This window comes from Peromyscus eremicus, chromosome 18 (assembly GCF_949786415.1).
Source record: "Peromyscus eremicus chromosome 18, PerEre_H2_v1, whole genome shotgun sequence".
NCBI lineage: Eukaryota > Metazoa > Chordata > Mammalia > Rodentia > Cricetidae > Peromyscus > Peromyscus eremicus.
In genome coordinates, this window is record NC_081434.1 from 44445568 (window position 1) to 44469250 (window position 23683).

Genomic DNA, 23683 nt, shown 5'->3' on the forward strand with positions numbered 1-23683 from the left:
CACAGGTGCGGGGGGGGGGGGGGGGGGGGGGGAGACTGACAGAAATGGTTCAAACAGCAGCAGGAATCTGACAGCTGTGAAGAAGTCACCATCAGTCATCATTGAAATGCCTTTTCCTTCCTCTTGATTATGTCCCCTGTTGCATGGCGTTGCTTCTGTTCTTCCCACCTATATCAGCTGACCATAACTGGAGCTAGAGCAGGATTGTACCTATGGTAATGCTCCCCTGTCCAAGACCCACTCAGCCACTCCTGAAACCAGATAATAATACAGATCCCTTTATTTACTGTGTGTGTCCTTTATGGCTAGATCATGATGCAATTTCACTCATTTATTTTGGTGTTTTTTTTTTTTGTTTTTTTTTTTGGTTTTTCGAGACAGGGTTTCTCTGTGTAGCTTTGCGCCTGTCCTGGAACTCACTCTGTAGCCCAGGCTGGCCTCGAACTCACAGAGATCCTCCTGGCTCTGCCTCCTGAGTGCTGGGATTAAAGGCGTGCGCCGCCACCGCCGCCGCCGCCGCCGCCGCCGCCGCCGCCGCCGCCGCCACCGCCACCACCACCACCACCCAGCTTTATTTTGTTATTATTACTGTTAACACTTGCTGATTATACAAATTAACAAGACTCACATGTATTTATTGTTCATGTTTATCTACCCCCCTTATAAGCCCCTTTTACTGATGACCCTCACCCATACACTCTCAGATCACTTTTAATAAGCTTGTTTGTAAGTTAGACACATCAGGATTAATGCAATCACTAATGGTAAAATAGAATAGTTATGATGTATACTGTAATAAGTTGTGTGGAACCCATAAGTTATTTGTGGAATTTTCCTTTTACTGTTTTCCAACTATCAGATGCTGTAAGCATCTGAAGTCTTGGGAAAGGCAACAGTGGATAAGGGCAGAGTTGTATTCCACTTTTACCTCCGTGTTCAAAGAGACACATGGAAGGTGCTTCATGCCTGATGCTGGGAATCTGAAGGTCATTTAATGAGAGCATGTTGCACATGGATGGCTTCAACCAAAGGAAACTCACCTTTTAAGTCCCTTTCTAAACTTACTAAATCAGAACTTTGTAGCTGGGATAATAACGTATTCCTCAAGGTCCGTGACTTTTCAAATTCTGTTTTGAACTCAGTGTGTGTGAGGGGGAAGGGGCAGCATACACATGCACAGGGTAGGTTCTCTCCTTCCGTGCAGGGCTGAGGGGTTGAGCTCATGTCTTCAGGCTTCTCACTAGCATAATTCTGGACACTCTTAACATGATTGAAGAAGTTAATGTGATCGTCTCTCTGCTTCCAGGCCTGGGTGGCAAACTTTGAAAGACCTCGAATGAACGCAAATTCCCTGCTTGCGAGCCCAACTGGACTCAGTCCTTATCTCCGATTTGGTTGTTTATCATGTCGGCTATTTTATTTCAAACTAACAGATCTCTACAAAAAGGTATTATCTGAAGTTAGAGCATATTTTTTGATACACTTTTAATATTTTTTTCTGATAATACTTCTATGCTTTTTAATTGCAGGTAAAGAAAAATAGTTCTCCTCCGCTTTCTCTTTATGGGCAACTTCTGTGGCGTGAATTTTTCTATACAGCAGCAACAAACAACCCACGCTTTGATAAAATGGAAGGGAACCCCATCTGTGTTCAGATTCCATGGGATAAGAATCCCGAGGCTCTGGCCAAATGGGCAGAAGGCCGGACAGGCTTTCCATGGATCGACGCCATCATGACGCAGCTGCGGCAGGAGGGCTGGATCCACCATTTAGCCAGACACGCGGTGGCGTGTTTCCTGACTCGCGGTGACCTGTGGATCAGTTGGGAAGAAGGAATGAAGGTAAGTGTTCTAAGGTAGCTATGACAGAAGCATCTGGAAGTCTGCCCTACACCTAGATGTGCTAGTTCCTGTCTGAAATGTGAGCAGCCTAGGAGGCCCAGGAGAGAGAAGTCCTCCATCTTGGGCTGCAGGCTGAGATGGGGAAAAGGTTGGCGGGGTGGGATGTGGGGGTGGGGCACTTGTCTGTTTTGTAGTTTGGCCTTTCAGTGGATAAAACATATGATGCCCACAATGGAGACACAGTTTTTGAGAGCAAGGTGTTAAACTCAGACAGGAGCTAGTTAAATTGTTTAACCAAAAGTCTTTTCTATGGTTAAGCCAGCCTCCCATTAAGAAAACTATTGCTGTTCAACACTCGCACACTGGCCTTGCACTCTGGCCTTGGGTGGCCTTGGGTGGTAGTGCAGGTCTGTAATCCCATGCAGCATGATAGACATGAGAAGATCTGGAACCCGAGGCCAGTCTGGGCTACATGGTAGGCCTGTCTTTAAGAGTAAGAAAAGGAATTTATTGGATAGGTGTATTTATAGATGAGAGTTTCTGTCATATTCACCCATGAGCTCCTAGAAACAGTGAGTTCCCATGACATGAAGTTTAAGCTCTAAGTCCTCTTACCTCATTTTACCATTTTAATAAGCCTTTAATACAGACGTTGGAGCATGCTACATTTCCTAACATCACCATATAGTTATACGTAAGACTTACAAATGGTTTACCTGTTGCTACCTCGTAAAATTTGCCAATTCTAAGACTGTTTCTTTATAAAAAACAAGACTTTTAAAATTAACATTTATTTTTTTGTGTGTGTGTGTGTGTGTGTGTGTGTGTGTATGTGTGTATGTGTGTGTGTGTGTACAGGCACGCAGGTGCATGCACATGCCTGCATACATTCATATGCATCACAGTGGATGTGTGGAGGTCAGAGCACAACTTGTAAGAGTTGGTTCGTTCCACCATGTGGGTTCTGGGAATTGTACTCAGTCGTCAGGCTTGGCAGCAAGCACCCTTACCCACTGAGCCATCCCACCTCCTCAAGGACTATTTCTAATCCTGTTTTTTTTGTTATTTAATTGTTGAGGATTTTTTTTCATCTCATATATCTCCTAGTACCTATTTAACAAGTTTACTAATACATTATTTAGTTATATTTTCTCTTAGATCAGAAAATTTGAAATTTAAACTACAATGCATAGTACCTTATACTGGCATGCTCTCTTTGTCTGCAGTATACCAGACTTCTAGACTTTTCTTTGTGGTTTACTTGGTAATATTTTTGCATTCTTTTTTTTGTTTTGTTTTGTTTTGGTTGTAGTTGTTTTATTTATTTTTTTGAGACAAGGTTTCTCTATGTAGCCCTGGCTGTCCTGGAACTCATTCTGTAGACCAGACTAGGCTGGCTTTGAACTAACGGAGATCTGCCTGCCTCTGCCTCTCAAGTGCTGGGATTAAAGGCATGCGCCACCACTGCCTGGCTCTTTTTGCTTTCTTAAAAGTGGGTTACTGCCCGATGGTGGTGGCACATGCCTTTAATCCCAACACTCAGAAGGCAGAGGCATGTGGATCTCTCTGAGTTTGAGTCCAGCCTGGTCTACCACAACTGGTCCAGGACAGCCAGAGCTGTTACACAAAGAAACATTGTCTTGAAAAACAAAAAACAAAAAAATTTAATTTACTAATATCTTCCACTTCTTTAAAAGTCAGTGATCTGAGTAATTTTTATTCTCCCTACAATCTCACTTCCAAGGTTTTTGTCTTAGCTACTTTTCTATTCTCATGACAAAACACCATGACCAAGGAACTTTCAAAGAAAGCATTTTATTGGGGTGACAGTTTCCAAGGGTGGTAGAATCTGTGACCATCATGGCAGGGAGCAGAGCAGCAGGTAGGCAGGCACAGAACTGGAGCAGTAGGTAAGAGCTTACATCTGATCCACAAGTCCAAAGCAGAGGGAGATCACACACACGGGACATGGAGTGGGCTTTTGAAACTTACGCCCACTGCCAGTGACACACTGTCTCCACACACTCCTAATCCTTCCCAAACAGTTGAATTGTGTGTGTGTGTGCGCGCGCACACACACGTGTATGCGTGTGCGTGTGCGTGTGCATGTGCGTGTGTGTGTTGTTCGCCTGTGGGGGCCGTTCTCATTCAAACCTCCGCAGTTGTGGAAGCGAATTCTATCCAGAAAACTGTATTTCCAGTGTGTTCTTTTCCTGCAATTGCAGATTAGAACAGAACATAAACTTTGGAGTGTTTAGTTTTACAGTTCTATTCAGATTCTCTTGTCTTGACTGTTGATCTACAGTGACCTTAAGAATGCTGCTTTGGGCTGGGCGTTGGTGGCACACGCCCAGCACTCAGGAGGCAGAGGCAGGCGGATCTCTGTGAGTTCGAGGCCAGCCTGGGCTACAGAGTGAGTTCCAGGAAAGGCGCAAAACTACACAGAGAAACCCTGTCTCGAAAAACCAAAAAAAAAAAAAAAAAAAAAAAAAAAAAAAAATGCTGATTTGGGTAAACAGGTGTGTCCATTAATTGGTCACTGTTACTTCTGAAGGTCTTTGAAGAACTGCTGCTTGACGCTGACTGGAGCATAAATGCTGGGAGCTGGATGTGGCTGTCCTGTAGCTCCTTCTTCCAGCAGTTCTTCCACTGCTACTGCCCTGTCGGCTTTGGGCGGAGGACAGACCCCAATGGAGACTACATCAGGTATGGACTCCAGGGAAGAGCTTTCCTGCTTCAGCAGCACTTAGGAGTAGTCTCTAGTCTTGCGGGGCGTGGTGGCACACACTTTTAACCCCAGCACCCGGGAGGCAGAGGCAGGCTCACCTGATATTTTGTATTCTTGATGGGCAGCAGGGATGAGAAGAGTAAACACATCATTTAAGTGATACTGATTTGTTTTCTGTCACTCATAGTTCGCATTTTGTTGTAATGTGCTTAATTAAGCTCAGTTCATTAAAAAATTCTCTTCTCCCAAAAGGCGTTATTTGCCTGTCCTGAGAGGCTTCCCTGCAAAGTATATCTACGATCCTTGGAATGCACCAGAAGGTATCCAGAAGGTAGCCAAATGTTTAATAGGAGTCAATTACCCCAAACCAATGGTGAACCATGCTGAGGCAAGCCGTTTGAATATTGAAAGAATGAAGCAGATCTATCAGCAGCTTTCCCGGTACAGAGGGCTAGGTATGTCAGTCCCCAGTTACTCTGGATCTGTCTCTTTGTCAGCTGAGTAGCTATCATTGAATTTTGTTGTGGTCACAACGTAATGGGAAAATGTTTCCCTTTAGGTCTTCTTGCATCCGTCCCTTCTAATCCTAATGGGAATGGAGGGCTCATGGGCTATGCTCCTGGAGAAAACGTCCCAAGCTGTAGCACTGGTGGAAGTAAGTGAAAGTTTCTGTACTTGGTAATAATACACAGAAGTTAATGACACAGTGAGGCATTACTTTTTGCAAAGCTGTCTTTAAAATCATAAATTGTTTGTGTACTGCATACAGTGCATACAAGTTGTCTTAGTTAGGGTTTCTATTGCTGTGAAGAGACACCATGACTACGGCAACTCTTAAAAAGGAAAACACTTAATTGAGGCTAGCTTGCTTACAGATCAGAGGTTCAGTCCATTATCATCATGACGGGACATGGCGGCATGCAGGCAGACATGGTGCTAGAGAGGTAGCTGCTATATGTTGATATGCATGTAACAGGAAGTAAACTGAGACACTGGGTGGTATCTTGAGCATATATGAGACCTCAAAGCCCACCTCCACAGTGACGCACTTCCTCCAACAAGATCACACCTACTCCAACAAGGCCACATCTCCTAATAGTGCCACTCCCTATGATATTTTGAGGGCCAGATACATTCCAACTACCACACAAGGGTACACATATACATCCCCTCTGTCCATTGGTAACATGTTAAAGATGCGAGAGTAGCTGAAGGATTTATCGTATACCTGCCTCATCCTTTTGCACATGAGTTTTAATTACAAAGTCTTGTCTGTGATACTGGTTAGTTTCTTAGTTAATTTCTTAACCACTGCCACTCTTGCAGAGGACCCGAGTCAGAGCATACACCAGATGTCTCTCATCACAACTGCCTGTGACTCCAGCTTCAGGGATCTGACGCCCTCTTCTGTCCTCCTCAGATACCTGCACACACACTGTGTACATAAAGACAAGCAGACACACAGACAAACATAATTAAAATTTTTAATCTGTATTTTTTGAAAGTCAGTGTATATTAGAAATTTGAGTCATCATATTAGTTTTCTAGGGTTACAACCAAAAAAATTCACACAAGGCTGAGTAACTAGATTCAAAACAAAGTATCATTTCAGAAATTTTTTAAGGCACAGTTAGGCCTTTCTCCTGTCAGGTGTCCACCCCCCTTAAAAAGACTTACATGCTTTCGGTTCCATCGCTTTAGGCCCAGCACCCGTCCGTCCGTCCTTTCTGTGGGCTGCTAGCATATGAGCCTTCCAAGGTTCATCCAAGTGCCTGACTCTCAATGGCCTTTTGGGTTGTATTCTACCTCAGAGCTACACAGGCAGCTCTCTTTGGCAGATTTTTTTTCTTTCTTTCTTTCTTTCTTTCTTTCTTTCTTTCTTTCTTTCTTTCTTTGCTTTATTCTTTTTGTTTATTTTACATACCAACCACAGTTTCCCCTCCCTTCTCTCCTCCTGTTCCCTCCCCCCACTCCTTCCTTCTCTCTCCCATCCACTCCTCAGAAAGGGTAAGGCCTCCTATGGGAGTCAGCAAAGCATGCCATAGCAAGTTGAAGCAGACACATTTTATTTTAATGACTGGAAAATTCTTAATCTCTGAAATGCAAATGACATTTTTTTTGTTTTGTTTTTACACTTTTTTATGCTCAGGAAATTAGCTATAGACCTGATTATGTCATAATGTACTTCAGTTTTTAAAGTGAAATAACCACCATCTGTTTCCTAGTAGCAAATTGATTTAGTTTTAATTTAATTTTTCATGTAACTTTTTCTGTTAAAAACTATCTATTCATCAGCATTATTATTCATCAGAGCAATGCAGATTGAAAGTGTTGTGAGGTAGTGCCTGACACACCCCCACGTAGAGTGAACAGCCACCCGGCGAACTGGGGCAAGATGATTGATTCCTGGATACGTGCTAGAGTAGGGGAGAAATGCTAATACTGTGAAAAAGACTAAACAAATACAGAGGAAAACCTGCAAGCCGTGAGTGCAAAATGGCAGCAGTGCTTTGGAGAAACAGCGGTTTGTGAAAAAGCAAGCATGAATTTACTGTACAACCCCCAACCCCATCTAACTAGTTTCCCAAAAGAAAACGTGTGTTCCCCACAAGCTAACAATTGATTGTTGTGGCAACTTTACTTGTAGTATGCCATACAATGAAATCTTATTTATAACAGAACAGTATGCTAATACATGTATCCTATGTATGGCCTCAAAAACACTGTGAGCCAGACAGGGAAAACAACATCATGCTAGTGTATCTTTAGAGCAGTGGTTCTCAACCCTCCTAATGCTGTGACCTTTAATACAGTTCCTCATCTTGTGGTGATCCCCAACTATAAAATTATTTTCATTACTACTTCATAACTAATGTTGCTACTGTTGCGAATCGTAATATAAATATTTGTATTTTTCCATGGTTTTATGCAGCCCCTCCCCCCGAAAGTGTCATTTGGGCCAAGGGGTTTGGACCCACAGGTTGAGAACCACTGCTTTACAGAAAACTATAAGTTAGTGTTCACCTTGGACATAGGAATGAAATGAATGCAGTGGGTATGGGGGACCTTCCAGGTGTGAAGGGAAATGTGGCTGTGGTTGCACAATGCTAAATTAACTTTTAAAACAAAGCACTACTTAAAACCAGTGACGTGTGAGGTTTACCCCAGATCTCTGGTCCTGTGACCCACTCCCCTGCTGCTGGCCAGGCCTCAGGGCTGGGGCAACAGTGCTCAGTGTCCTTGCTTTCTGGTTTCCTGACTCCTCGGGTTATTATTGCAGAGAAAACTCAGCATGTCCTGGGGCAGTCCTTGCACTTGCCCCTCAGCTAGGCAGACTCAATATACCCTTCCATAGCAAGAGCTCAAACTGTGAGTTGTTCAAAGTAGCCCTGTAGGGAGAGTAAGAAGAGCCTTTCTCCTGGGTGCGATGTGTTTGTCCAGGTGACTGCTCGTGCCTGGCAGACTCACGTTTCACCTGTGGAGTACGCATGCTTTTGTTTCACTTCAGTGCGCTTTTAAAAGTACTGTTTAGGAAAATGAACTTGGCCTCTGGAAAACTGATAGCAAATATAATTCTTTACAAGCAGTTGTTTTTATGTGGTCAGGTGAAACTGATAGGCATAAGAAGTAATGGTTTTAATAACTGTTGTACTGTTTAAAGTTCAAGAACCTGTGTTTCTTTTGAGATAGGTTCCTTTTTTGTTTTTTGTCTTTGTTTTTTGAGACAGGGTTTCTCTGTGTAGCCCTGGCTGCCCAGGAACTCACTCTGTAGACCAGGCTGGCCTCGAACTCAGAGATCCTTCTGCCTCTGCCTCCTGAGTGCTGGGATTACAGACATGTGTCCAGGTTTTATGAGACAGGGTCTTAATGTACCCCAGGCTGCTTTACATGTAGTCTCCTGCCTCTGCCTCCTGAGTACTGGGATTACCGACATGTACCCAGTTTTTATGAGATGTTGAGGATTAAGCCGAGGACTGCTTGCATGTTAGGCAAGTACTCTACCAACTGAGCTCCATCCCTGACCCAGCTCCTGTTTTTATTTGAGACAGAGTCTGGCAGTTTGTCTTAGGCCAGCCTCAAATTCATTTTTCCTCCAGGGTGCTGGGATTATGGACATGATAAATAACTTGTAAGTTTGGTGTTTGTTTTTGCAAATGAGATCTCATAAGAAACTGGATTTGTTTAAAAATCAGAAGCTCTCCTCTCCCAGATGCCTTATGAACTGAGTTCAGTCCCTGGGGCCCACTGGGTAAAGGAGAAAATCCTGAAAGTTGTCCTATGATCGCCACACAGGTGTACATGTGTGCACCTGTGCACACACACACACACACATATCACATTTGAACCTACACATTACACGTACATACACACATACATATCACATCTAAACCACACATTACACGTACATATACACACATATCACATCTGAACCTACACATTACACGTATATACACACATATATATCACATCTAAACCACACATTACATGTACATATACACATACCTCTCAAAATAATTTTGATTAATGTAAAAACAAAAACTGGAAGCTTATACTACATTCTCAGCCATTGTATTAGTTATTCATTTTGTTGTGATAAAATATCTTCACAAAAGCAATGTAAGGGAGAAAGGAATTATTTTAGCTCACAATCAAGGATAGGATCTGCCATCGACAGGAAGTGATGGTGGCAGGAATTTAAGGCAGCTGGTCACATGACATCCACAGTGGAGAAGCCAATGGTGGATGTTGCTGCTCAGCTTGCTGTATCCTTTTATTAATTTGGGACCCCAGCATATTGAAAGATGCTGCCCACAAGTGTGCCCAGAGACTTACGTCTCAGGTGCTTCTAGATCCTGTCATAGTAACAGTACCACAGCCATTTAGGTAACTATGTGCTAGAAGGCCTATTACGTGCTCCTTTCCCGTACTGCACATAGACCTATAATAAACAGTAGGCATAAATGATTCATGTTAGGGGAAACAGTTAAATAAGAATTTTCAGTGTAATTTAGAAAACTCAGAAAAGTATAAAAGAGAAAGGATGCCTGTGTGGTTCCAAAACGCAGACCCTATTACAATTTCAGTGCATTTCCTTTCAGAATCTTCTTTTGAGAATTTTGTACATGCATATAGTGTTTGCATCAAATCCGCCCCTTCCCTCTCCTGCAGCCCCTCACCCTCACATGCTACTCCAAGTCCCTGTGCTCTTTTTAAAACACTCACTGCGTCCACGTGGTGCTGGCCACGCTTAGGTAGATCCCGAGCAGCCCTCGGGCCACACGTGCAGAAAGCCGACCCCTCCTCTCTCCTCTCTCCTCTCTCCTCTCCAGCAGCCGATGGCTGCAGTAGCCCCTCCAGCTCCTCCTCCAGGAGGGATTGGATCTGCCCTGACTGTGCGTGCTGCCACAGCTCCCCATTGTAGTTTGTGTGTGACTCCCCATTGTAGTTTGTGTGTGACTCCCCATTGTAGTTTGTGTGTGACTCCCCATTGTAGTTTGTGTGTGACTCCCCATTGTAGTTTGTGTGTGACTCCCCATTGTAGTTTGTGTGTGACTCCCCATTGTAGTTTGTGTGTGACTCCCCATTGTAGTTTGTGTGTGACTCCCCATTGTAGTTTGTGTGTGACTCCCCATTGTAGTTTGTGTGTGACTCCCCATTGTAGTTTGTGTGTGACTCCCCATTGTAGTTTGTGTGTGACTCCCCATTGTAGTTTGTGACTCCCCATTGTAGTTTGTGTGTGACTCCCCATTGTAGTTTGTGTGTAACTCCCCATTGTAGTTTGTGTGTGACTCCCCATTGTAGTTTGTGACTCCCCATTGTAGTTTGTGACTCCCCATTGTAGTTTGTGTGTGACTCCCCATTGTAGTTTGTGACTCCCCATTGTAGTTTGTGTGTGACTCCCCATTGTAGTTTGTGTGTAACTCCCCATTGTAGTTTGTGACTCCCCATTGTAGTTTGTGTGTGACTCCCCATTGTAGTTTGTGTGTAACTCCCCATTGTAGCTAGACAGTTTCCAGTGTTTTATGTAGTTTTTGCCCCATGTGTTTAGTAGTTTTTCAAGTCAGAATTTTATGAGTAAAAACCCCATTCTGTGCTATTGATTGTATAACATAAAGGAAAAATGATCAAGTTTGCCCTTACAACACTTTCCCGAACAGGATTTTTTTCCAGTGCTGTTATCAACCCCACAGTCTATATGCTCTGTAGTCTACCAGCTGAGTCATGCCTCAGTCCAGAAATAAGCTGCTTTTGTTTCCAAGATAATGTCTTCCTGGATAGCCCAGGTTGGCCTCTCCTCAAGCTCAAGAGCAGCCTGTTTCGGCCTCCTGAATGTGAGATTACAGACACGCATCACCATCCTGGTAGGGAATGCTTTTTTAAAAAGTTACTTTCAGGAGGGCAAGTTGGCACAGGAAGGTACCTGCTGCCAAGCCTGACCGCCTGAGCTTGATCCTTAGGACCCACATGATAGAAAGACAGAACTCCTACAGGTTGTGTGTGTACACACACACACACACACACACACACACACACACACACACGAAGTGTAATAAAACATTGTTATTTTCAACAGGCAGTGGTGGTGTGCACCTTTAATCCCAGCACTCGAGAGGCAGAGGCAGGAGGCTCTCTGTGAGTTCAAGGCCAGCGTGGTCTACAAAGTGAGTTCCAGGACAGCCAGGATTGTTACACAGAGAAACCCTGTGTTGAAAAACAAAACAAGAAAAAAATGTTATTTTCATTTGTTTTTATCTTACACGCTGTCAGCATTTTTAAAGTATAGCTGTGCAGTAAAGACCCTGAAAGACATAGGGAGTTGTGTGTGTGTGTGTGTGTGTGTGTGTGTGTGTGTGTGTGTGTCCATCTCTGTTTCTGTGGGGGGGGGGGTGAGGTCCAGCTGTGTTTACTCAGCACGTTGTTTTTGAGGTTATCACTTAGTATCTGATTAGATAGGATTGATGAACTTGAGAAACTGAAACCAGGGTTATTATTATTTTGTGACTTACTGAAAAGTTGATCTTTCCCTCCTGAGAATCAGCACCATGTCCTAATAACATTGTAATTAGAGTTTATGTTCTGAGCCCTGTGGTGTAGACCTCTATCTTAATAGTAACTGTGTCCCTCATACCTGCAGCAACTGCACAAAACACAGATAAGGTCACCTGGGAAGGTGTGAGGAAGAGCACTAGTTAACACTTGTTTGTTATCAGGAGAACTGATGCGCACGTGTACTCAGGAGGGCTCTTGGGGTCAGAGTCTGCCTGAGCGAGATATGCATAATGCAACCCTATCTCAGAAAGGAATGTATTTGTTGCCCTTTTATTGTAATATGATACATAGAACATGAACTTACCGTGTGTCTATGTTTAGGGGGACACGTCAGTGACATTAAAAACACTAATGTAGATTCATGAAGGTGCAGATAGTGCTGCACAGTAGTGCATGGCAACAAGCCCTAAACACGGTGACCCGATCCCCATTACAAGGTCACGTGTTGTATGTTTTCAGTATAATTAGAAAATGGTCATTCTGTGAATGACAGAATCAAACATTTAAAAGACTGTGAATTAAAGTGTCAAGAGGAGTACTTCTTTCCTGGGTTGTTTTGCGTTTTTTGGGGGGGCAGGGGGTTTGTTGTTTCTGCTTTGTTTTTTCATTTGGTTTGGTTTGGTTTTCTGAGACAGGGTCTCACTATGTAGCCCTGGCTGTCCTGGAACTCACTCTTTAGACCAGGCTAGCCTTGAACTCAGAGATCCACCTGCCTCTACCTCCTGAGTTCTGGGATTAAAGGTGTGCGCCACTACCCCCGGCTTGCTTCTTTATTATAGTATAGAGATATCCTTTCCCAGAGATGTATAAAAGCTGTTTTCTGTGATCCAAGGTAGCCAGTTTCCAAATATGAATACCTGAAAAAATGGAATTCTTTATTCAAAGAAACATGATGAACATCTTTTAGAAATGAGTAGTCTTGAAGTACCGTGCACAGGCCTATTCAGGTTTGTACCAAGTCCTCTGTGTGTATATTCTAGCTTTCAGCTTAGTGTTCATATGGGCCTCCTGACTGTGAGAACGAGTGGGTCTCTGATTCTCGTGCCTGCTCTTCTCCTTCTGTTACTTTGTCATGCTTGGTTATTATCTCTTAGAAGCCTGTTATTTCCTAGTGAAAGACAGAAAGGGAGTGGATTTGGAGGGGAGGGAAGGTGTGGAGGAACTAGGAGGAGTAGAGGGAAGGGAAACTAATCAGGATATACTGTATGAGAAAAGAATGTAATTTTTTAAGGATTTATTTATTTATTATGTATACAATGTTCTGCCTGCTTGTATGCCTGCAGGCCAGAAGAGGGCACCAGATCTCATTATTAATGGTTGTGAGTCACCATGTGGTTGCTGGGAATTGAACTCAGGACCTCTGGAAGAACAGCCAGTGCTCTTAACCTCTGAGCCATCTCTGCAGCCCCAAAGGAAAATTTTTAAAAAAGAAATAAGTAGTCATTTTAGCATTTGTTTCTTTTCTAAATGGGGTTTTGCTCTAGTTATAGCTGGCTTGGAACTTGCTGTGTAAACCAGGCTGACCTCAGACTTGTGACAGTCTCCCTGCCTTGACCTCCCCGTGTGGAATTGCAAGTATACACCACTATGCCCAGCAAAACTAAGTGTAATCTTGAGCTGACCTACCCTATGGGCCATGAGCTTGTATTTTCTTTTTCTCTCTTTCTCTCTGGTGTGTTTTGAGTTTTTTGTTTGTTTCGGTTTTGGTTGGTTGGTTGGTTGGTTGGTTGGTTGGTTTTGTTTTTTGAGACAATTTCATGTAGCCAAGTCTGGCTTTGAACTCACTTTGTGGTAGACAAGGATGCCCTTGAACTTTTATGCCTCCTGCCACTGGCCCTCATTTCTGGGGTTACAAATCACACCTGGCTTACATATACTTCTCATAACCTGGGCATACTGACAAAAAAAAAAAATGCTTTGTAAAGCTTTCCTGTGCTAGGAAGTCAATTTCTTTTTGAAAGGGTTAATAAAATTGCTTAGGTAACTGTCCCATGTCTGATCTGAATTGTTAACTCTCAGTTAGAAGACCCTCTTCCCTTATCTCCAATGAAGTGCATTTGTGAAGGGCTCTGACAGGGGAGGTGGACAGAAGGCAGAGGACCTTTTCTCACTGCCGCCCAGGTGTGTCACATTCCCAGTTACCGTCTGGTAAAGAACTTAGGTTAGGAGACAAAAGCTGGAGAGCCAGCTCAGGAGCACATACTGCACTTGCTGTAACCCGAGTTCAGTTCCCAGCCTCCACTCCGGGTGCTTTAGAACTGCCTGTAACTCCAGCTCCAGGGGATTCCGATGCCTCTGGCCTCTGTGGGCGCTTGCACTCATACGCACATCCCCACATACAAACATAACTAAAAGTAAAGTAAACCTTTAAAAATAAAATAGGGAGATGGCTCCCTTGACAGAGCTATGCAAGGGCTCACACATGTAAAACTAGGTGTGGTGATGCATGTCTGAAACCCTGGCACTGGCAGGAAACAAGAGGCCCCTGGAGCCCACTGCCCATTCAGTCTAGCCAGTTGGTGGGCTCAGGGCTCAGTGAGAGACCCTGTCTGAAAAATTAAGGTGGAGAGCAGTAGAGAAAGACACCTAACAACCTCTGTTCTCCACACATACGAGCACATACATGACATGTACATACACAAAAATACATAACATGTAAACACTACACACAAAATAAGAATAAATTACAACCAGTAGTTTTGCCTTGAACTGTCAACAATCAGCCTGGACTTAAGTTTTCTTGATTTTGAGATTGTGATTTTTGGCTCAGAGTTAAGATTGAGAAAAGTTAATTCAAATACTAAGAAAGAAAAGTCCTCTATTATGTACATTTTAAGTTTTTAAGTCCTTTTCTTTTGTTTGAAATACAGGTTGCTCTCAAGGAAGTGGGATTTTACATTACGCTCATGGAGACAGTCAGCAAACTCACCTGCAAAAGCAAGGTAAGGGCAGAGCGCTCGAGCACACCGAGTCCTCCTCCCGGCCCACCTCACACGTGCCTTTGTAAACGTGTAGGAAGAAGCTCCATGGGCACTGGCCTCGGCAACGGGAAGCGCCCTAGTCAGGAAGAAGACGCACAGAGTGTTGGTCCCAAAGTCCAGCGACAGAGCAGTAACTGATATGGTAAATGCTTAGGTGTTTGTCTTCCCTGCTTTAGTATAGAATTAACTGATCTATTCTCTGGCATGTATGCAGTTGTTATAAACCCAGCTAATGACTGGACAGGAGAGAAGCCCCTGTACAGGACACAGCGCTGCGCTCAGAGTCATGCTCCTGAACCCACTGTTTCCACTTGAAGAGCTGTGGTTTTCTTGAGATGGGACTATAAGCCTGGAAAAGGAGCCTCCTCAGTTCAGTAACTTGAACATGCTCCCTCTAAAACCTCCACCCCAAACCTTTACTCTAAATGTTGATAATTAAGGAGGGAAGGGGTTTGAGACATGGTCTCAGTGTGTAGTGCAGGCTACCCTTGAACGCATGCACAGGCTAGCCTCATCCTTGCTGTGGTCCTAGGATCGCACCAACACACCAGGTTCTCAGTTCATGTACTTGCCTTCTCTGGTGCTGCTTCTAAAACCCAAATCATTCATTTTAAGCAATGCTGGGTCTTTTTAGAAGTATCAAATTGCACCTACATCCAATTTAATTGATTTTGTGATACTATTTTGTGACTTAATAAGAAGAGTATTTATATGCTACTTTTGCCAGTTTTTAAAGATTTTTCATATTTTTGGTTATCTTAAACTGTTTACATTATCACTTAGTTTTTAATGCCACCTCATTATAAATTTCTTGAAGTTAAAGTCAGTAAATGCTCATCGTTTTTTCCTGTTTAATTCTTTGCAGCAAAGTTTTAATTGGTTTTCCCCCTTTAAATCACAGAAAGCTCGCAGGAGGAGTTCCGGCGCAGCTGGCACTGGTGGGAAAGTCAGTACTCTACATTTAATTATTTAAATGTCCTTCATTCATGGAAACAGTCAGATTGTGAACACACTATTTCTAAAAACACTTCTGTGGTTTTTAACTTTTTAATGAATATCTCATAGGACAAGTGCTAATTTGTATATAAAGAACTTGGTTAAAAGATTTGCTTAATGTAAATATAGTCACAGTTAGTATAGACTCATCAGTATATTTTTGATAATTTTTCATGTATGGTAAAAGTTAAAGTTAACAGATATTCTGATATAAAACTCAAGTTTTGAGAGTCATTGCAGGAAAATGGGATGTTTTTAGACTTTCTTAAAAGACTTTGTTAAAATTTTAGGACACGTTTTTCCTGACATCATTGTTGAACCTAGTTTTTCAGGGTTTGATGATAATGCTTTAGAAATACATGTCATCAAATGAGTGGGCAGTGCCTCTGTTCGCGGACAGTTTGTGTTCAAGCGCGTGTGCAGCTGCTCTGACTCACACTGTGGGTGTGCTCCGTCCTTTGTCTCCCTGTTTTTCATTTATAGCTAAAGTGACTTTGTTATTAAAGTATATGCAAATATGAATCTTGTGTGCTCGGTGTTCATTTTTTCTTTTTGTTTGTTTTCGGTAAGAGAATTATGTGAGGTGTGATACAAATTACAGAGACGAATAATAAAAGAATAGGTATTATCAATCTAGCAAAATGGCATTTTTCAGAATTATCTGGAAGAAAGATGTAAATTCTCATTTGTTTATATCACATAATGGGTTTTATCACTGTAAGTCAGGCTGTGTGAGGCAGCAGTTAAGTGTGGGCTCCGAAGTCAAAGCCTGTCTTTCCCCAGCTGTTAGCTTTGAAATGTTAGGCAAGACCTTCCCTTTCTGTCCTCAGTTTACCATTTTAAAATGGGAATAAGAACAGTATCTGCTGTACAGTCAGCTTTGTGTAAAGTGCTCATTAGCACTGCTGGCCACACAGCCCAGCCCAGTCACCCTCCTCCATCCTAAAGGCTGTTAGAACCATTGGCTTTTCATTTTCCTGTCACTCAGCATGGTGGGGGTGGGGGTCAGTAGTAGAGAGTTTGCTTAGAGTGTGTAAGGCCCTGGGTTCAGTCCTAAGTACCACACACACAGAATCAGTGTAATTTTATTTTAAAGGTAACTAAAAGTCAAGATGCAGAAGCATGTTTTTATACGACAGGCTTTTTAAAAATATATACTGGGTAACAAATTAATACTGCTCAGTAAATTCCAGTAATAAGAAAAAAAGTGAAGAAGACAAGGCCTCACCTTTCTTGTCAGCACTGTTCAAAACAGTAGCCGTCCAGTTGTCTTTCACCAAATCCCCGAGTGGACCCATCTGATCACTGTGCAGAACTGCCGAAGTCCGAGGCCTGAGAGCCGTCACTGTCGGGGAGCAGGTTCGCTTGTAAGAGTACCCTGGCATCAGAACACAGCGGCCACGTGTTGTTTTTTAGCAATATATTTTCTCTCCAGAGTTTTTCTGAAAGCTGCCCCAGTCTACATTGTGGCCAGAAAGAGTCACTAAAGGAAAAACAAGGTCTCAGAGTTCCAGGTCCTACTGTCCTTGAATACAGGGTTCTCCCCTAATAAGCAGGTCAGGTCATCAGAACCCTACCAGAGACTGAAGTATTAAAATTCTTTTATTTAAGTTAGGCGTAGTGGCATATGCCTTTAATCCCAGCACTCACGTGGCAGAGGCAGGCAGATCTCTGTGAGTTTGAGGCCAGCCTGGTCTACAGAGTGAGTTCCAGGACAGCCAGGGCTACACACAGAAACCCTGCCTCAGAAGACAAAAAACAACATCCTTAATCATCAGGGAAATACAAATCAAAACGACTCTGAGATACCATCTTACACTTGTCAGAATGGCTAAGATCAAAAACACTGAAGACAGCTTATGTTGGAGAGGATGTGGAGCTAGGGGAACTCTCCTTCACTGTTGGTGGGAATGCAAGCTTGTACAACTACTTTGGAAATCAGTATGGAGGTTTCTTAGAAAATTGGGAATCAATCTCCCTCAAGACCTAGCTCTACCACTCTTGGGCATATACCCAAGGAATGCTCAATTATACCACAAGAACACATGCTCAACTATGTTCATAGCAGCATTATTTGTAATAGCCAGAACCTGGAAACAACCTAGATGCCCGTCAACTGAAGAATGGATAAAGAAAATGTGGTTCATATACACAATGGAGTACTACTCAGCAGAGAAAAACAATGACATCATGGGGTTTGCAGGCAAATGGATGGAACTAGAAAATATCCTGAGTAAGGTATCCCAGACTCAGAAAGACAAACATGGTATGTACTTACTCATAAGTGGATACTAGATGTAAAACAAAGGATGAATACACTGCAACTCACAACTCCAGGGAGGCTACCTAGTAAAGAGGACCCTAAGAAAGACAGGGATTGCCTAGCAACAGAGAAATGGATGAGATCTACATGAGCAAACTGGGGGTGGGGGGTAATGGAGGGCAAGGGTCGGGGGAAAGGGAGCTTAGGGGAGCAGGAGGTCCTAGCTGGATCAGGAGCAGAGTGGGAGAACAAGGGAAGAGATACCATGATAATGAAGACACCAGGGGAATAGGGAGAAGCAGAGTGCTAGGGAGTCCCCAGGAATCCACAAGGATGACTCCACCATAGACTACTGGCAATGGATGAGAGGGTGTCTGAGCTGACCTACTCTGGTGATCAGATGGCCGAACACACTAGCAGTCATGATAGAACTCTCATCCAGTGACTGATGGAAGCAGATGCAGAGATCCACGGCCAAGTCCCAGGTGGAGCTCCAGGAGTCCAATCAGCAAGAGAGGAGGGATTATATGAGCAAGAAATATTGAGACCATGATTGGAAAAAGCACAGGGACAAATAGCCAAACTAGTGGAAACACATGAACTGTGGACCAATAGCTGAGGAGCCCCCATGGAACTGGACCAGACCCTCTGGATAAGTGAGACAGTTATTTAGCTTGAACTGTTTAGGGGGCCCCAGGCAGTGAGACCGGGACCTGTTCTTAGTGCATGAGCTGGCTTTTTGGAACCTAGGGCCTATGCTGAGACAATTTGCTCAGCCTTGGTGCAGGGAGGAGGGGCTTGGACCTGCCTCAACTGAATATACCAGGCTGAGCTGAATCCCCAGGGGTGACCTTGCCTTGGAGGAGGTGGGAATGGGGGGCAGGTTGAGGGGAAAGCTGGGGGGTGGGAGGAGGGAGGACAGGGGAATCTGTGGTTGATATGTGAAATGAATAGAAAATCTCTTAATAAAAAGAAAAACAAAATCCAATGATAATAATAATAAATTTATTTTATATTTGGCTTCCTGAATTATTCTTTTAGGTTCAGAACAATTTTACAGTGTTTAAGAGAAAACACAGTAAGGTTAGGCAGTGCCAGGAGGTATAGACAGATTATTAAGAAAGGAAAAGGCATGCTGAAGAACACAAGTGGCCTAGTGAGCAGACGAAAGAGCCAATTCCTGAGTCCTTGAATGCTTATGACTACACACATTGGAAGATTGAATTGAAGGAACCAAACTTTTGAATTAACATAGTTTCCTTACGTTTTTTTCTCGTTTCCTTAAATTAGTGAATTTTACATGTACAAGAGCAGTAACCATTACCTAGTCACTTTTCTGCTGCTGTGATAAAACACCATGACCAATGCAGTTAATAAAGGAAAGCATTTAACGTGGCGTATGGGTTCAAAGGATTAGCGTCCATGATACAGCAAAAGAGCAGCTGAGAGCTCACATCCTGGTCCACAACTACAAGATCCAGAAAGAGCACTGGGAATGGCAAAAATCTTTTGAAGCCTCTAAGCCTGCCCCAGTGCCTGCCACACCTCCTCCTGCAAGGCCACACCTCTTTATCCTTCCCAAACAGTTCCACCAACTGGGGCCTGAGTATTCAAACAGTGAGCCTGTGGGGGCCATCCTCATTCAAACCACTGTAACCATTATAATTTCAATGCATTTCTTATATAATAGAGACCTCAGAATTCTCATTTTTGTAAATTCCTTATAGAAAATATGCAGAGTAGTAGTCTCATCACATTGTTCCTCCTAAGGCTTTTTCCGAGTGTCAGGCCCTAGAAATGCACTGTGCCATGATGGCAAAGTCTGTAGCATTAATACAGTTGGCGCAGTTGAGGTAGTGTCTACATTTGATTATGGTGTGTGGGGTCATGCTCCTCCAGTAGCTGTGTGGAGTGGTGGTAGAAGCTTCCCCTGCTCTGGCACTCAGTTCTATCCACCTCCCCACCCCCGCCCCACCCCCTCCAACAATGACTGCATAGCATGCAATTCCAAGTCTTGACTTTACCACCTGTAACTTCATTTTTGTTTGGAGTTTGTTTGTTGTTGGTGTTGTTGGTGGTGGTGGTGGTAGTGGTGGTAGTTTGGGTTTAGTTTTTTAAGACAGGATCTTATACTGTAACCCAAACTGGCCTGGAAATTACTGTGTAGCCCAGGCTGTCCTTGAACCCACAGCAATCCTCCCTTGTGGTGATAAGCCGCTCGATTAGACATAGAGGTCAGGCAGTGGTGGCACACACCTCTAATCCTAGCACTTGGGAGGCAGAGATGAGTCTGGATCTCTGTGAGTTCAAAACCACCCTGGATTATGTGAGATTGACTTTAGTATAGGAGAGAAACAGAGCCAGGCGGTGGTGGCATACACTTTTAATCCCAGTACTTGGGACGCACATGCCTTTAATCCCAGCACTAAGATGGCTGGATGGAGAAAGGTATATGAGGCGTGAGGAGACAGCAACTAAAGGCTTTTCAGCAGAAGCATCCCTTTCAGCTAGAGGTTTTTTTCTGCTGAAGCCTTTTTGGTTGAGGAAGCTCATTCGGCTAGAGGCCTATCGGCTGAGGCTTTTCAGGCTGAGGAGTCCTAGAGGTAAGAGGTGGCTTATTCCTTTGTCTGATATTTCAGCATTTACCCCAATATCTGGCTCCATATTTTTTATTAAAAGACCATTTAGAATATGTGTTACACTCCCTCTTCCATCTCTTGAATGCTAGGATTACAGATGTGATGACTATTCCTTTCTATGTATTACTGTAATTTCGTATTCCCAATGAGAATAGCACATCGTAACCATGGATCCCAAACTCTTGTAAAAAATAAAGTGTGTAATAAATCCACGAATAGAGTGTTGGTGTACCAAGAAGGGTTAGATACCCTACCCATCTGTGTAATGGCTGCTCAGTTAATTCCAGAGTATCCTACAGAACAGAACTGATCTTGACAAGTCAGGACTCTGCTACCATAAAACTTGAGGGCAAGCTGTTGATTCCTCTAAAGCCCACTGAGCATAAACCATAAGGCTACAATCAGATTTGATTAACATTTCCTGAGTTCGTAACTGGGTCAAGCACTGGTCTTGGGGACATAATCCGTAGCCACAGGCCTTGGCTCCACAAGAGGGATGGGGAGGGGAAAGCCTCAGTAAATCCCAGCCCTGTGTGTGAGGTCCTTAGAAATGGGATGAGGAGGGTCACCAGCCTGGGAAGCCCCCACTGCAGACAACACAAGGTGGCTCTAATTGTGATTAATATGGTGTTAATGTGAATTATTTCCTGTTTCCCCGTCCACAGCCCTTGTCTTGCCGTTCCACATGCTTGACGCTGCTGCGGCAGGCCATCAATGTTGGTTGGATGGATGGAAGGATTCTGGCTTTGTTTGCTTTATGATTTTGAGTATGACGAATGACTAAAATGTAAAGTTCTGGGCATTTTTGCAGTATTTGGGCAAAGTCATCTAGAAGGAAAAGGGAAAAACGGCTTTTAGGAAGTCCGCCCTAGCGTTTACAGCAGCGATGGGGCTGGACAGGAAAGGCAGCTTTCCAAGTTTTAAGCTGTTCTGAGAATTCTGAATGGCTCCATCTTACAAGCAACAGCTTCTGAATTACTGTTTTTTCTTAATGAGTAGGGGCAAAGCGACCGAACCGCCGGTTAGCTGAGACGGAAGCGCCAGGTGGCACGGGCCAACAGTAGCCCTATTGTGTGACACGCCGATTCCCACGGGAGAGCGACGCGGCCTGTATCCCGTAGTCTAATTGGCTCCGCTGGGGTGGGGCGTGGCTTCCTGCTCGTCAGTTTCCCGAGCTCTGATTGGTTACCAGCCAAGGGCAAAGCCCCGCGGCTTCCCTGGGATCCGCTTCCAGGGTGGAGAGGCCTGCGGAGCTGGGTGGGAACTCTGAACCCCGGCTCCCCGCTGTGCTGGCACTGCCGCCCACAGGTGAGCCACCCCTTTTCTCCAGCTCGGGCTGAGCCCAAGCCAGCTCACGGGGTCAGGGTTAGCAGCTGCCCCCCAAGGGGGCGCACCATGGGTAGACAGTTTCTCCGGATTTAAAAGGCCCTGGCGGTGCTATTCCTCTGACCAACTTTATGGTTCTTTGCTTGCAAAATTGGGATTCACTTAAAACTGTTAGATCAGAAATTAATTGGTGTTATCGAGTGGACTGTTTTAAGTGTAAAAATGTATTTCACACCTCAAGATTGCGTAAAAAACGTGAAACCGTAGAGAGCAGGCTACATGACCTTTTTACCAAGAGCAGGACTGCCGTGATCGGATGGGCAGCCTTCTTTGAGGTGGAGTGTGGTCTAGCGAGCAGTAGTGTGAGGGTTTTTCAAATGTTCTTCATGACTTGTAGTATTAACTCGTTTAACACGCACTTTCACGGAGAAGTAGCATCCCCCCGTTGTTCTTGATGCCCATGCTGCCGGCACAGAAAGGTGAAGTAACTTCCTGAAGTCACAGCTAATTGGAAATCAGTCCCAAGGCAGTGCGACTGTGCAGAAGTAACCCAGACTTGCCTTCTGCATGGTTTTATTCTTCTTGCCTTGCTCTGTTCATTTGATTTCATTGCTTTGCGACCATGTTCTTTTCTCATCACAGAAAATACACAACAGCATTGAGTCTCTTCCCTCCCCCGCCCACACAATTACTACTTGCTGCTAAATCACTGATCCTGCTAAAGTCATTTCTGAAGTGGAAAAGGTGTGGGCCTTCTTTTTCTGGAAAGTCTGTAACTCTCAAGTTCTCAGATGGGTTGTGACCCCAACAGAACTATGAAGAAGTGTTTCACCAGGAGACCTAGTCCTAGCACCCCTGATGGCAGCCTGAGCTTAAAAAGCAAAGCAAAACAAAACCGGAAAAAAAAAAAAAAAAAAAAAAACTACTAGTTAAATAAATGGACAACTGATAAATGCTACTGTAAAGTCGAAAGCACATAGGAAAGTGCCTGTCCCTCTCTTTGCCAGCCAGTGAAGGGCAGGGAAGTAACTCACTAGATCATGGTGATGCCAAGGGTCTGCCCTTGTGGGATACTGAAGCAGAAACATGAACAGTCACAGCCATCCGAGGTAGAGTTGCAGTCCGTGGTAGCACAAAAGCCTATAAAGGGACATGAGGTTTCCTCTAAAAGGTCAGACGTTTCCTTCAGAGCGTGGCACCTTGTTCTGGGGGTTACCTGACAGAAGTACAGTGAGAGTAGTCCACAGCCTTTGAAGACCATGTAGTGGGGACAGACAGAGCCCCAGGGACTGGGGGGAGGTAGGCATTCAGGTGGCAGCAAGGCCCAAAGAGTCGTTTCTACAAATGACGGTCTGTCTGTCCTAAAGTGCCACTGAATATTGCAAAGAGGTGACAAATCATCCCTGAGAAGCTACGGAGAAGCCCCAAGTGGACTGACGGTTGCCCTAGACAGTGACGGGCTCTTGGGGAGACTGTAAGGTAAGGAGGAAAGGATACTTAATTACTTACTTCCTTTTTCTCCTCACGGGAAAACCTGTCCGTTTTCCTTTTCTTACTGTATTTTAATTAAAATGTAATTACATCATTTCCCCATCCCTTTTCTTCCTCCCTTGCCAAATGCGCGTGTGCGCGCGCGCGCGCGCACACACACACACACACCTACCTCTTAAATTCATGGTCTTTATTTCTTTAATTGTAAAATATTTTGGGTTTTTTGTTTGTTTGTTTGTTTGTTTGTTTGAGACAAGTTACTTTGCAGCCTACGCTAACCTGGAAAACTCAAGGTAGACCAGGCTGGCCTAAAACTCATGCCTCAGCCTTCCTAGCACTGGAATGTCAGACTACCAAGCCTAAAGACG

General features: G+C 43.9%; 1 protein-coding gene across 1 annotated transcript in view; it reads left to right on the forward strand.

The window, feature by feature from the left end:
* Positions 1–16118, forward strand: part of Cry1 (cryptochrome circadian regulator 1) — a 58460-nt gene extending 42342 nt beyond the window's left edge. The window contains exons 6-13 of the mRNA XM_059245470.1: positions 1307–1447; positions 1530–1841; positions 4396–4547; positions 4822–5024; positions 5129–5224; positions 14490–14561; positions 14635–14742; positions 15502–16118. Coding sequence (XP_059101453.1) covers positions 1307–1447; positions 1530–1841; positions 4396–4547; positions 4822–5024; positions 5129–5224; positions 14490–14561; positions 14635–14738 — 1080 coding nt within the window. The 3' untranslated portion in view covers positions 14739–14742; positions 15502–16118. The remainder of the gene's footprint in view (positions 1–1306; positions 1448–1529; positions 1842–4395; positions 4548–4821; positions 5025–5128; positions 5225–14489; positions 14562–14634; positions 14743–15501) is intronic.
* The last annotated feature ends 7565 nt before the right edge of the window (positions 16119–23683 follow it).